The sequence below is a fragment of the Clarias gariepinus genome, chromosome 4 (genome assembly GCF_024256425.1).
Source record: "Clarias gariepinus isolate MV-2021 ecotype Netherlands chromosome 4, CGAR_prim_01v2, whole genome shotgun sequence".
Lineage (NCBI taxonomy): Eukaryota > Metazoa > Chordata > Actinopteri > Siluriformes > Clariidae > Clarias > Clarias gariepinus.
The window spans coordinates 29,755,870-29,769,952 of NC_071103.1; the positions used below are offsets into that span (position 1 = coordinate 29,755,870).

A 14,083-nucleotide genomic window follows, 5' to 3' on the forward strand; every position below is an offset into this window, starting at 1 on the left:
AAGATTACACTTTTGTTATGTCTGAAAAACCATATGATGCTACTGTTATAACTAAATAATCATGGCATGGCTACTATTAGTCAAAAACATCAGCATTTTTTGAATTACAAAAGGGTGAATAGTTGTGACAGGGTTGAATGTTGGACACTTTTTTCGTAACTGTCCCAAAAGTCACCCGGTTTAGAGAATGACCCTTACCCTAAAAAAAAATAAAAATAAAAAATACATTAAAAGCTGGTTATTTTGGAGTGTATTCAGGATCACATGTTAATTACAAAGTGCATTTTATTCTTTCAGGAATTAGTGAAAAATATCCTATTAACTGGCATTAACACTGTCCAAAAATAAGCAAACAAAAACAGGCCTTACGAATAATTAAATGTAACATGTAAATACACATAGTACCGACCAAACAACAACACCACCACCACACACACAGGTCTGATCACATTGCTGCTACAATTCAGTTCAGGAGTGATGAGCTGCTTCACACATCGACCGTTACTCTGCTGGAACGCACGCGCCGGGTTTGAAACAGAATGCCTCTTATTCAAAGCAGACAATGAGATTTTAATTTATGCAGCACACTGCTTTCTGATTGGTCGCGACAGTGCAGCGCCTCTCTACTTCCTGCCAGTGGCGTCTGGTTACGACGTGAGCACGCGCAGGACGCCTCTAATAAACACCATTGTTTACTTTTTTTTGGGAGAAATGCGGAGTGGAGTATGAGCTCCGGTGTATGTGTGAGTGTGTGAGCTCCGGTGTGTGAGAGTGTGTGAGTGTGTGAGCTCGGGATCTCTCGGCTCTGAGCGCTTCAACCTGTTCCTACCATATCAATGGATTTAAAGGAGTCGGGAAGCGTCGTTTTAACCGCGTACCATTCATTCACTGCCTCAAGGTTACGGCTGGTGGATGAGAGCTATGAGCCGTTCACATCCACACAGTCTTCTACTGGCAGGTAAAAGACACACACACCACACTCACACTGCATGCATTGATAACTGGATTATTTATTTAGGTCATGCTCAGTTTACTGAAGATGCACGTTTATCATTGGTTCTGTGTCAGAGCTGTCTTTTGAAAAAAAAAAAACGTTGCTAAAACCACACACACACACACACACACCTTAGTGGCTGGCTGCTCTCAGATCATACATGCACACAATTCTGATAATATAATAATAATAATAATAATAATAATATATACCTATAGCACTGTGTGAACTCCAGGGTCAAGGGTTTGAATCCCATCTCGGGGTCTGTGTGCATGGAGTTTGCATGTTTTTCCTGCGCATGGTGGGTTTCCTCAGGGTACAGCGGTTTCCTCCCACAGTCCAAAGACATTATGATTAGGCTAATCGGTGTTCCCAAATTACCCGTAGTGTATGGATGACAATTGGGCGTTGAGCTGGCAACTTGAGTAACTGCCATAGAAACAACAGATATATCACCAGCGTGTGGAGTATCTATCGCCATGGCAGTGGGCGAAACCAAATACCAATTTTTTTTATTTTCGTATGTGTGTACTTAAGCCAGTCTGTGTAAATTAAAGAAAAAACCTTTTTAATTGTCACAGTTGTTAATTGGTTAATGCACTGAAGAATTTACATCCAGAACTGTAAATAGTATTATTAAAATGCGATATTTTTTTCTTCTCACATTACCTGTTTGCACGGCACTCTTTGCACCATCCAGCATATTTCGTTCTATATATTGTAATATTTATAGTTGTAGTGCAGCCATCTTTGTTTTTGTTGATTAATTCCTACATCCTCTTTATTTCTCTAAACAAATTTTGTTGTATTACTAAAATGACAATAAAGTTTGTTATATCTGCTACATATTAATAGGAATAAATAAATAAATAAAACTCTTCATAGATCCCAGATTTAGGAAATGAAAAATATAAAGAAGTGAGAAATGCTGATCAACATTGTAATGAAAACCACCTCAAATGGTTTAATATGCTCTTGTACTGAGCAAATGCACTGTACCTTACACACTAAAACCTTGGTGTTGAGTAATCTTTATTTTAGGTACAGAAAAAAAGTACTGCACTGTACTATGAGGACATTTTTGTACTGTAAATGTTTATATTTTACCTAGAAATGTGAATATTACGTATAATTTAAGGTGGATTGTAAAGTGTTTTTTTTTTTGGAGTAAATTATTAAAAATAGTCATCATTCAAACTTAAACATACATATTAAAGGTACAAAAGCGGTAACAGTGAAAGCCGCAGGCCAGTCCATTCTCTGTAGCATGGGTCTGGGATTGTATGATATATTGTTTATCTGCTTTGATGTTCTTGTAATGTTCTTGCACAAGACTGCTGCATGACTTTTTGCCCTTTAACCAATGAACGATCACCATGATGAGTATCAGCTGCATCAGATGAGTGTGTGTGTTTTATTGAACCATGTAATTTGATAGCAGGCCACTCTTAGGTGAGCAAACATAAAGGAACAGATAGTATTAAAGTAAATAAGACGATGATATATCAGTATATGACATCATGGTGTTGAACTTTTGTTTAGTGGTACTTTTGTGGGATTGTACCACGGATTATTTCAGTTGTTGTTTGGTTTTTCGGGATTTCTTGATTGACTTGATTGGCCAGTGTAAAACTCTCTGGGTTTCCCCTCACCGATGAAGTCCCTTGTTTTGTTGGCAGTGTGTTTTTGGTCATTGTATTGCTGCGTGACCAAGTTTGTATGTTTTGGATCCTGAACAGATTCTTACTTCCTCCACACTTTGATCTTTCAATCATTTTGGTAAAGATTAGTCTCGGTTTCAGGGCTTTTGTGTCTCACCCTTGTATTTCTTTGTAAATTCCAAACTGGACTGAATCTTATTGCTGTTGTCTAGTTTGCATCTGGTGCTGAGGTCTCTGTCTTTCTGCTTGTAAAAGGCTTTTTCAAAAGGTTCTTTTAATTACTTTCATCCCTGCCCTGTGGAAGTTGTTGTTTTTGTTATTGAGTGTTGTTTTGGGTTTTTTTCTTTACTGTTCTCACAATTTCATTTCTTTGATCAGCTCATGTGTTTTTTTCCTTGGCTGACCATAATGTGTTTGTTAGGAGTGTTTTTCCCCACATGACTTTCCAGATTGTTGTATTGGTTATGTTCAATGCTTGTGCAATGGCTCTGATTGAATTCCCCCTTCTATTCTCAACTTTACATCGGTGTGCTTTTTTCCCATAAACAGCTCTCTGGTCTTCACGCTGGTTTATTCTTTTTAAAAACACAAGCAGTTCTTGCAGGTAAAACTCCATTGCTCAAACCAAGAATGGACTTGCAGAGCTATTGATTTGTTTAAGCAGGAAACATCTGGGCAACAAAAAACACCTTTCGGTGACTGGGTCCAATATTTTCTTGTCACTTAAAAAATAGGTGGGTTTGAACAAAAAGTGACATGTTTGAAGATGTTCAGCATGGACATATTTGGATTTAAATAAGAAATGAACACTGAAATTTTAAACGTGGGCACTGTGTATTTTGCTCGAACATCTGTAATTGGGAAATTGTGGGCCGAGATGTTTTGGTGACTGAGTCCTAGTATAAATCTCCTGCTGTCTGTCTGTATTTCTGTGTTGATGGTGATTAGACAATGAAGTTAAATATATATAAAAATTTTTTGCTTTGTTAATGGTGAGTTGTTTTTTCCCAAGCCTTAACACCACTTAGCACCAATTACTTAAAAACATTTTCTAGATAACTGCCATAGCCCCAAAGTGAATTACTGACTATCAAGAAATCACACGTCTGCTCTGAGTTCTTATCGTGTCGGAACATACAGTTCTTTGTTTCCACAAAGCACATCTCTTAGAAATGTGGTGGCTGAATTATTTCACGTTTTCAAAACATAATGCCCTCGTTGTCCCTGAACACTTCTCCCTAGTCACTGCCTTATTCATTCACCCATACTGGACTGTAGCTCATAAATATGGATAATGCCCTGGCTAGAAAATAATGATTAAACCATTATTCTGTTAATAATATAATATTACTTTATTTATTATTATTATTTTAATTCAAAGTTTGACAAGCCAAATGTACGATAACGAATGACAAACATTACAACATGACTGAGTGGAATCTATGAAAAAAGGGGTCTGAATGGTACATATTCATCATGGGGCAAGGCAAAAATGGTAACGTCAGTGAAGATCTCCTCCCTTCTTACACATACAGTACCCATGTATTCTGTCTTACTACTCACTCACTCATCGCCTACACCGCTTTATCCTGTATTCAGGGTCGCAGGGCCCTAGAGCCTATCCCGGGAGACTTGGGCCTTGTTCACACGGGCGTTAAAATCTAGCGTTTTTTTGCGTTTTTACCGTTTAGTGAGCTTGGATCAAGCGGCGAATGTTTTCTACACATAGCAGTCAATGAGAGTGTTCACACGGGCTTTGGTGACGTGCGTTTGTCCGGCTGCGCGTTTATACGGCATAAAAAAAACGTTGCATGCAGCTTTTTCTTTCGATCAATACCCAACGAACGCAAGGTAACTGCTTCTAGTTCGTTTTCTTCGCGTTAATTTTATGCTTCGGAGGACCGGATATATCCCATGATCCAACATGCTATACATAGGGAAATGCGGAAAAGGGCAAAATAATAATAAAAAACAAATTGTTGAAAAACCATCACAGGGCACACACATACTTATTCACACACTACGGGCAATTTGGGAACGCCAATTAGATTAACCTGCATGTCTTTGCACTGTGGGAGGAAACCGGAGTACCCAGAGGAAACCCACCAAGCACGGGGAGAACATGCAAACTCCATGCACACAGAGACGGTAATCGAGCCTGGCCGGAAGTCGAACCAAGACCCTGGTGGTGCAAGGCGACAGTGCTAACCACTACACTACACCACTCTGCCTCTGTCTTATTAGAGCCAGTGAATAAAGGTCTGATAGTATGCCCTTGTGGCGCACCATTCTGTGCACATCTCCGCAGCAGGACTGCTCCATCCTCTCGCATCTCATCAGCGCATGATGTAAGTGCGGAGTGACAAGTGGTGACGGGGTACACTGGCTTTTTGTACAATGTTTTTGCTTTTCTTGCTTTTTTTGTTCTCTGTGTCCTGTTTTCTCTCTTTATCACATTGTGCTCAAGTCTGTGTTATATCATTAACAGCTTAGGTTTATCGCACCACACTAACATCTTCTATCTGTGATTTACATCCCTGAATCGATTTGCTGCCGACTTACACAGAGAAGAAACGCCACGTTCTGGTCACCACGCGGTTGCCGGAGTTTATTTCACACAACCATGTAAACAAGAGTACAAAACAAAACAATTATGTAAAATGAATGAATAAATAGACGTAGTAAATTAATAAATGAAATATCTAGGACATATTTAAATTACAGTACGATGGTAAGTGGGATAAACCCTCTTTTAACCATTTAAAGAAAAGTCCTTTAAAAACCATGAATTCAGTCTGATTTAGGTAGGACTTTCATCATATTCATAACCAGGACATCTGTGAAGTCAAGATACTCTGGGATAAAATGGTTTTCGTAAAAACCTGTCTCACACAAGTGAAATCCGATATCCGGTCCCAGTGTAAATCCGACTGTAAACTTCCAGAAGCAAAATTAAACATTACTTAATTTCTTTCTTTCTTTCTTTTTTTCTTGCATGATGTCTTATTTTATTTATTGATTGATTGTTGTTTTTAATTGATTGATTTCTTGCCTGCTTTATGCTTCCTTTTCTGTATTTCTTGCTTCTTTTCTTAGGTTTGCTTTTTTTTTTTTTTTTTTTTGCTACTCTAAAATTATTACTATTTTGTTTTTTAGCCTAACCAGCACTACACGCCACATAGTCACTTAACCAGTTGGGTAAGAACGTCTTGACAGAAGAGCCCCTGAAGTCTGTCATATATTATAATGTGTCTAACGTTATTCCACCATGTCCCCAGAACTAAGAAGTGTCCTGTCGTTTGTATACATTGTGCTTCATTGGTCCTAAGATGAACTTCTTGATGATTTTATTTCCCTTGGTTAATGGTGGTTCAGTGGTGTACGATACAATTCTTTAATCTCCTCCTTTTTAGTAGAGTTTATAGACCTAATCGAAAGTCTCCAAAGGATGCTATCGGATGGGATTGTTAATAGTTTAAAAAAAGCTCAGATGTGAGCCGTCTTTAAATAAACATGCATTAATGCTAGGAGGAAATTCCTCTTATCTCAGAATGTGTAAAGCATACAGTGGGGACTTCGGCAAGCTTGTGATTGGGTTGACATTAACTTTTAGAGGTGGCACAATGGAGCAAGCATTTGAGTCGTAAGCAGCATTTTCAAAGCTGCGCGCTATTGTGTGTTGTCTCGCTTACAAAGGCAACCACAGCTTCTCGGCTTCTCAGATGAAGTCAGCTTTCGAGATTCGTCAAGGAAAGTACTACCCATTGTGTACAGTGTGGTCATTTGTACTGTTTGCTTCTACTTGCCACTCTAGGCCAGCCTTGGCCTTCCATGCCTGAGCACAGACACGCAACTTACCTTGAATTTACAATTTAATAATCAGACACTATTGAAAATAGTGACTAACTAAGTAAAATGTACTGGAAGGGTTGGGCAGCCGTGCCCTGTGTTATTGGCATTTAAATCATGTCCACCTTATTTACCACATTTAAAAGACAAAGCTGGCTTTCTTCAACTATTTAACGTGTAATTATACTTAATTATCTTGTGTATAATGAGGTGTTACATTGTGCCGTAGATGACCTGTGCAAGTATGAAAGCCTTGAATAGCAATTGGTGGGAAAAAAACAAACATTGAAGTCCTTTGTTGTGATCTCACATTCAGATATGCTGTTTAGGTTTCTATGACCAATCTGAATAAATTTTTTCAATCAGAATGAGAGGTAGTGTGTAAACCTTTTGGATATTCTATTTAATAGGTAGATCATTTAGTAGATATTGGTAGGTATTGTTACTGTAGACTGCGATGGATTGGCACCCTGTCCAGGGTGTTCCCCGCCTCGTGCCCTAAGTCTCCTGGGATAGGCTCCAGGTCCCCACGACCCTGAATACAGGATAGAGCGGTGTAGAAGATGAGTGAGTACGAGTGTTACTGTAGATACCAGATATTGAAATGAATAAATTCTTACTGCCCATGTTCCCCTCTGTAGGGGTAAATGTCATGTGACTTGATGAGTTACCAGGAGAAAACTTTAGCTTCCATTCCTAAATAAACTCTACTAGAACAACTCTGTCCCGCTTTTTTCCCAGATGAGACTCAATTCTTGTAACTTATTATAAACACTGATTTTTCTGGAAAGATCGGAAATCTAACCTAACCTCAGAATTGGAGAGAAATATGTCGTCTTCTATTTATTCCTGAAATGATTTTAGTCCGATTGAAGCAGTATAATACATTGACATATCTTGAAATAAGGTATTAAGTCAAAATAAGGACATCAGAAGTTCGGATGTTATTTAGAGGAGGACGTTTATTTGTGTTGTCATAAGCCTGTGGTCTCGCACATGACTAACTAGGTAGCCAGAGGAAGTTGAAGTGAAACTATCTTGGCTGTGACCTGAGACTGTATACAGTAAGTTGAATAAACGTCCTTCATAAAAACACTCCGACTTTTTGTATATAATTCAAATGTAAATATATTAAACATCAATCCGCCGTGGACATCGATTGTGTGTTTGCGAAGGTAGTTCTGTCACAGGAATTTCACAGGCGGCCATGTTCTTTACCAAAGGCAGCATCGTCATGAGTTTTTAAGTCAAAGTCTCATAGCTGCTGAAAGCTTGGATCATGAACATACGATGAGCAAATTTAACCTTGGAAACGAATTGACCCCAAGCACTCTATGTAATGCTGTGGGCCTGTCAAAGGCGTTCCTTACTAAATGTAACAGTAGCGAAAACAGCAAGAACGCATACGAAGTATGCAGAAGTAAGGGCTGCCGAAACATTGGAGCAGCATGAGGAACGGTAGCGAGTCGACCGCAGACTCAGTTTGCAGGTAATGGCAGCACACCGGCGTCAGGATCTGCATGTGGTCAGAACCACGGGTACCATCTAGTTTTCGAATAAACCCAACGAATTCTGACTGGCACTGATTTGTGGAAGGTAAGGTCAGCTGAAACTTCACATTCTTTTTGTTTTGATTAGTTTTTTAACAAAAAAGCCCAGAAGTACAATAGATCACCAAACCCGCATGCTGGTTTTAGACACAGAGAGATTATTGCCTCATGTGAATTAAACGCAACAGGAAATAGCTCCAGAATGTGTTGCTTTTCATAGTGTTGCTCTGCCACATTCCAAAGCTCGTACAGGTAGAAATCAAGCGCTCAGCCTGAAACTCACTCAGTTCTCTCCTGTACAGCCATGAGGAAAGTAGACCAGTATTTACAGAACGCACAGACGCAGAGAGAGCCTCCTACCATGCGCAGGTAAACATTGTTAATCACAAATATTCCCGAGTGTATCAGTGAAGTGGTACAAAGAGCAGAGTTAGAAGAGCTGTGCTTACAGAGTCATTTTTATGAAGGAGTTGCTTAGATAAGGAGATGTGTTGAATCCCACTTGAGGTCTTGACAGTTTAACTTTTTTTATGAGGTGTTGCTGAAATTTAGTTGCTCCTGATAAGAGAAATGCTATTATTCACAAAGTTTGAAGCTTTTATGATTTTTACGTGCCATTTATATTTGCTTTGTAGGCCTAGCGAGTGTAATTTGACTTTATGTTATAGGACGATCTAAGAGAGAACATTGACATGATGGGCAGCGGTCTGGACCGAAGGTTGTGCTCTCTGGTTAAAGAAATTTCCAAATTTATCCAAAATTTGTTAACTACTTACTCAGAATGTTTGCAAAAGCTTTTATATATAAGCTAAGTATGATTTATATGTTGTTAATCATTTTCGGACACTTCTGAGTCATCCTGTAATTTCACTGGAGGTGCATTAATGTCAAATCTTTACACAGCAGTGTATTTCATTTTGCTTGAATTAGAATCGGATTGGCTTACACAAGGGTTTGTTTATAAATGCTTGTGAGGAGTTATGAAATATCGTGTATAAAGGTTAAGAGTATTATTTTGCAGCGCTATCTTGCATAACCCGAAGCATGACCAGGGGTTCCACAGTAAATTTGACTGATCTTCCTTTTTTTTAGTTTAAGACGCGTGTTGTGTTAGAATAGAAAATGACTCATTAACACTAGATTTGATAACCTTGTTATGAACCTAAATAAGCATGCAGTTAGTTGTACTATTCATTGCGTGAATGACTATTTGGGTTTTGAAATACTTGAAACCACAGGTATTTGGCAACGAGCTGTATTGATGATACAGAGTTTGCATAGTAACTGTGTGCGCGAACGTGAGTGTGAAAGATAAGAAGGTTAACAAGTGTCATGTATATTTGCTTCAGTGTTAATGTGAATTAAAAAAATTTCTTTTGTAATGGATTACAGGAATTCAATCTTTTGTAATGGATTACAGGAATTCTGGTTCCATCTATGAATAATGGTTAGAAGCAATATTGTGCAAACTTATCATTTTATTCATTTTATTTTATGTCTTTATTGTTTTTCAGACTAAAACAGAGATTTGATTTGTAGGGGTGGGCAATAGGGTACAAAATGTCATTATAATGCTTGATTTTTCTTTTTTCATCTATACAGTTCAAACTTGCTAACAGAGTACCTGCGGAAATACTATTGCCATAAAAAAAAGTCCCCCAAACATTTGGAGAAAACAACTGTGAATCATCTTGTATTGTACAAGCAAGAGTGTGGTTGTAGTGAATATCAGCATGGCTGTAATACAGTACGGCTGTAGACGCTAGACTGTACTGTAGGTAATGTTCACTACAACAGCATGCTTCATGCCAGCAAGAAATTAGTATCAAGTAACTGACTTTTTAGACGTTATACATTTTGCTTGTTTTAATTTCATCACCGGAGACTGTTCCCAAAGAAATCCCAGCTTGATAGGGCGTTGTACGTTGCCACGGCACCACACTGACACTCTGCCGTGTCGTTTATGCAGCTTAATCGACCTTTTTATTAATCGATTTAATCCAACCTGGCCTAATCCCCCCCAGCAATCCTGTGAGCTGAGAATTTTGTGATTTTGTGGTCTGTTTTCTGTGAAAAAGTATTTAAGATAAGAGTTTCCGTTTTCTTCAAACACATGTATTTTAGTTAAGTTTAGTGAGTGAGATGTAGCTAATTAACCACAAATAACCTTTAAACTTTTTTAGAACTTTTTTTTAGAGTGTTAATAATCATGAAGATGGGTGGGAAATGCTTGATAATGACCTGAACATGGATGTTTCTCGTCTCTGTGTTGTGATTCCCTTGAAAAATGTGTTTGCTCAAGAGGCGTTTAGGGGAAGTTAATGGTTAGGGTTAAAGTTACATCCACTTAAACAGTGTATTTGTAAGAATAGTGAAACAAAGAGATCAAGCATGGTCGGAGTTGTTTTTCAGACACATTTTGGGGACGTCTATGACTCACGCATGTTTAAAAATACTTATTCGAGCTGTGATTCATAGCTAGAATGTTGATTAGAGTGTTGTGCATTGTGATTTTCAATTCTATTTAATTCAATAGTACTAATGTATTAATGTTTACTGTCTGATTTGTCTCAAGCAGCTTTATTCCTTAATACATTTCTTTTCAAGTATTAAAACACATTAAAAGTGTCTTTATATGTATTCTGCTCCACACTCCAATCCAGTAGGGGGTGGTATTGCACCGACCATTCATAAACTTAAAAAAAATGAAGCGATAATCTTGCAAAACGCGAGCATTTGATGCAGTTGATAAAAGTCTTTTCTATATTCTGCCAAAGCTCTGTGTGAATCGATTCAGAATTAAAAATTCCTTAATTAATCAAATTAATTAACAAGAGATCAATTAACTTGCATAATCAATTAAACCACACAGCTCTACTGTATATAACAGTTGACCTTTAAGTATCACTGAAAGAATTTATGTCCATAAATCTGACATCCTCTCTGTCAGTCTTATAAAAGAAGAAGTGATTGCACAATGGTATAAAAGTGTACACATCCCATAAAGAAAAAGCAGTTGACGATGAAGCATTTCAGAACGACGAGCAGGTTAACAAAGACGTGTTTATGGTGGCTTTAATGTCGCCTCATGGGATCAGCGTTTATTGAGGTTAAAAATCCCATTAGTCACCAGCTGACTTCTATTGCTCATATCAGTCACAAGGGTTCAGTTGTGATTGTGACCAGGCTGAACACTGCAGCTGTGAAGCCAAACAACTTGGCTAGTCATTACTGTTCAATCACCGTGTTAATGAGTTATTAGTAATGTATGCTGAGTTCTTCATAACCCTGTCCGAGATATTATTAATCATCTTCATCATCGCAGCTGCACTTCAGTGCTGTATTGATTGGTTTTGTAGGCTTTAAATCATTTTTGAGCTATACTTGGTGCTCACCCTGTGCTTGCCTAATGCTCTATCCCTAATGAGCATTAAAGACCAGTTTATAGGATAACAGGCACAGTAGATATATTTATACAGCATGGCCTGTCATTAGAGCTTCCCCAAACCAGCACTATGAATGCCACTTGTGTCCCTTTGCAGAAGCCATGTGGGGTACTCGGGCTACGTAATGATTGACATTGTCCAGTTCACAGTTCAGAGTCCGTGCATGTGGCTTTAGGGGTACTCAATGTTCTGAGATTTGTTTTTATTATTTATTTATTTATTTATTTATTTATTTATTTTAATGTCTAAGTCTTATCAATATGTTGTGCGCTTATAAATAAATAAAACCATACACTCTGTTGGCCAAATAAGCTTTTAGACCAGTGAATGGCTCTAAAACTGCTTTTTGGAAAACTTCAAGACTGTTTTTTGTATGACAGATTAATAATAATTGCTTAGATGAGTCAGAAGAACGCAAAGTGAAGAGTAAAGTTCTAAATAAATCGTTACGATTATATACTTCCAAATGTTGTACAGTATATGCAGTCCGACTATTTAACTTTGTCATGACTATTTACCCTATCCAGACGAAACGTTTCATGAAACCAAATAAGTCCAGTGTGTTCGCCATCAAGTCCATCATTCTGACCCACTGCCGATGAACTCGTTTTCACTCTGGACTGGACCCTGAGCAGTCTTCTTTAAGCTCTTTAAGCCATCTTTATGAAACATGTGTTTCTTATTATAGCCGAAGCCTAGTTGGGGGTGGTTGACATACCTTTCTGCTAAAATCATCCTGCACTCCTGATTTCATTCATGCTCCTGCGCATAGTCGAGAAGCCTTTTTGGAAAAGCGAATCAACATTTCTGCATCCGCTTATTTCACAGGGACGTGCCACGCTCAGCAGTTTGGCAATCTGTTTTGATTTTATCAGCACTGAAGTGGGTGCCCATTTTAATCAATATGGAAGATGGAAAATGTTTTAGTCGATTAAATAAATGGCCAGAGCAGCCATATGGATGGTGATGAAGCACTTGGAAATGTATTCCAGTCAAAGCAGAGTGTCTGAAACCTTCCCTCTATGACTTGCACGATAAGTTGCTCATAGACATAAAAGTTTTTTTCGGACTTGTTGCTTTTGGACGGTGTTGTCTTGGCAGCGCTGCTGCCGTGTTTACATTCTTGGAGGAATTAGGTCATGTTTTTTGAGGGATCTTTTGCTTTCTTGCATGGTTTGAGCAGCCCCAGAAGGATGAACCCTGGTACCAGATTTTCCACTTTTAGAGCTTCGCAATCCCTTTTGCCCAAATGCAATTTACCTGTTTCTTTAGTCTTGCGTCATAAGGGATAGTTGGCTCTTTTTTTTTTTATCTAGGTCTTCTGCGTATATGTTTTTCTTTTTCTGGAAGATGGATACATATTGTGTGTGCATGGTTCTTGTTTGAGCAGATGTCATTCAGGACATATGCAAAGCACCTTGTGCAATGCAAACATTCTGGAAACTAGATCCCTTTATTTAGTACTTTTTAAAGGCACATTTGTTTTGCATTTGTTCTGCATGTATGTCTATAAAAGGTTTGTTATGGAAGTAACTAGTGATATGAATGGATTTGGTAATTACCCACATATGGGAGTGGTTTACCCAAATGACGCCAGTTTCCCTGCTTTTGCTCACAGGACACCCCATCACACCCAAGCTGTCCTCACTTTCTAGTCTCGCTGTGATGATCGTTTGGCATAAACAGCAAAGTAACTCCTTCCTTCTAAAGGGAAGTAGTGGAGCTGTAAAGATTAAAGCAGGGAGTGGCTTTTAGCAGAGTTGGATAGAGAGAGAGAGCGAGAACAGGATGGGGTAAAGAGAGAGGGAGGGGTGGGTGGATTGAAAGAGAGGGAGAGAAAGACATAGGGGGCAGGGAAGGAAGAAATGTGTTTGCTGGAAAGTTGTTCGCCTCCCATGGAGTGGGATGGATAGATGGAGAGAGGTATGTGGGAGGGCAGATGAGTTTAGGTTACACACAGGGTTCCTGCTGTCACAGGAGGAAATCCTGAGATTGGGTCAGTCGAGCTTCATCGTATCTGTCTCTGTCTCTGTTTCTCTCTCTGTCTCTCCCTCTCTTTTTGTTTTTTGCTCTCTTTCTCTTTGTATTTTAAGTGCCTTTGTTTTTTTTTTTTATGATCTCCATCTCGGATCAGAGCAGACCACTCCAGTCCAATGTCCTTCCCTGTCCTCTACATCTAGATGAGACACTGAAAGGTAATCTGAGTTTTCTCCTCAGACACGAGTTGTAGTCTCTTTTTCAAGGAGTATTGATTCTTTTAGCATGAACATCAGGACTTAAAAAAATATCAGTTACTGTTGAATACGGCTCGGATGATTTGCAGAAGCGACATGCAGTTGGTCACATTAGTCATGTGTTTGCTGAGGTGGTTATCTTTTGGTTTGTCCGGCTTTGTCAGGATTCGTGCCAAGTCAAATTCTTTATAAGTCAGGAAGTCAGACTAATGTTGACATGTTTATCTGATACACTTACTGTTCAGACCTGTAGTCACCGTTGTGTTGTACAGTATAATGTGGAGCTTTAGATACAATCATTAGTTCTTTCACATTCAAAAAAACCTGCCTTGGGGAGCACTTTCCACTG

General features: G+C 38.6%; 1 protein-coding gene across 6 annotated transcripts in view; it reads left to right on the forward strand.

Moving 5' to 3' along the window:
* Positions 1-743: 743 nt before the first annotated feature.
* The window catches only part of arhgap28 (Rho GTPase activating protein 28), a 31,923-nt gene continuing 18,583 nt past the window's right edge, over positions 744-14,083 (forward strand). Inside the window, exons 1-2 of one of the 6 annotated variants that reach the window (XM_053494859.1) lie at positions 13,395-13,496; positions 13,635-13,695. Coding sequence is in view for 2 of the 6 variants with exons in the window: in XM_053494856.1 (XP_053350831.1) it covers positions 837-958 (122 nt within the window). In the remaining 4 variants the exon portion in view is untranslated. Of the gene's footprint in view, positions 959-8,332; positions 8,424-13,376; positions 13,497-13,518; positions 13,696-14,083 lie in introns of those variants that run through there. The other 5 variants (XM_053494860.1, XM_053494856.1, XM_053494857.1 and 2 more) reach the window with 5 other exon arrangements.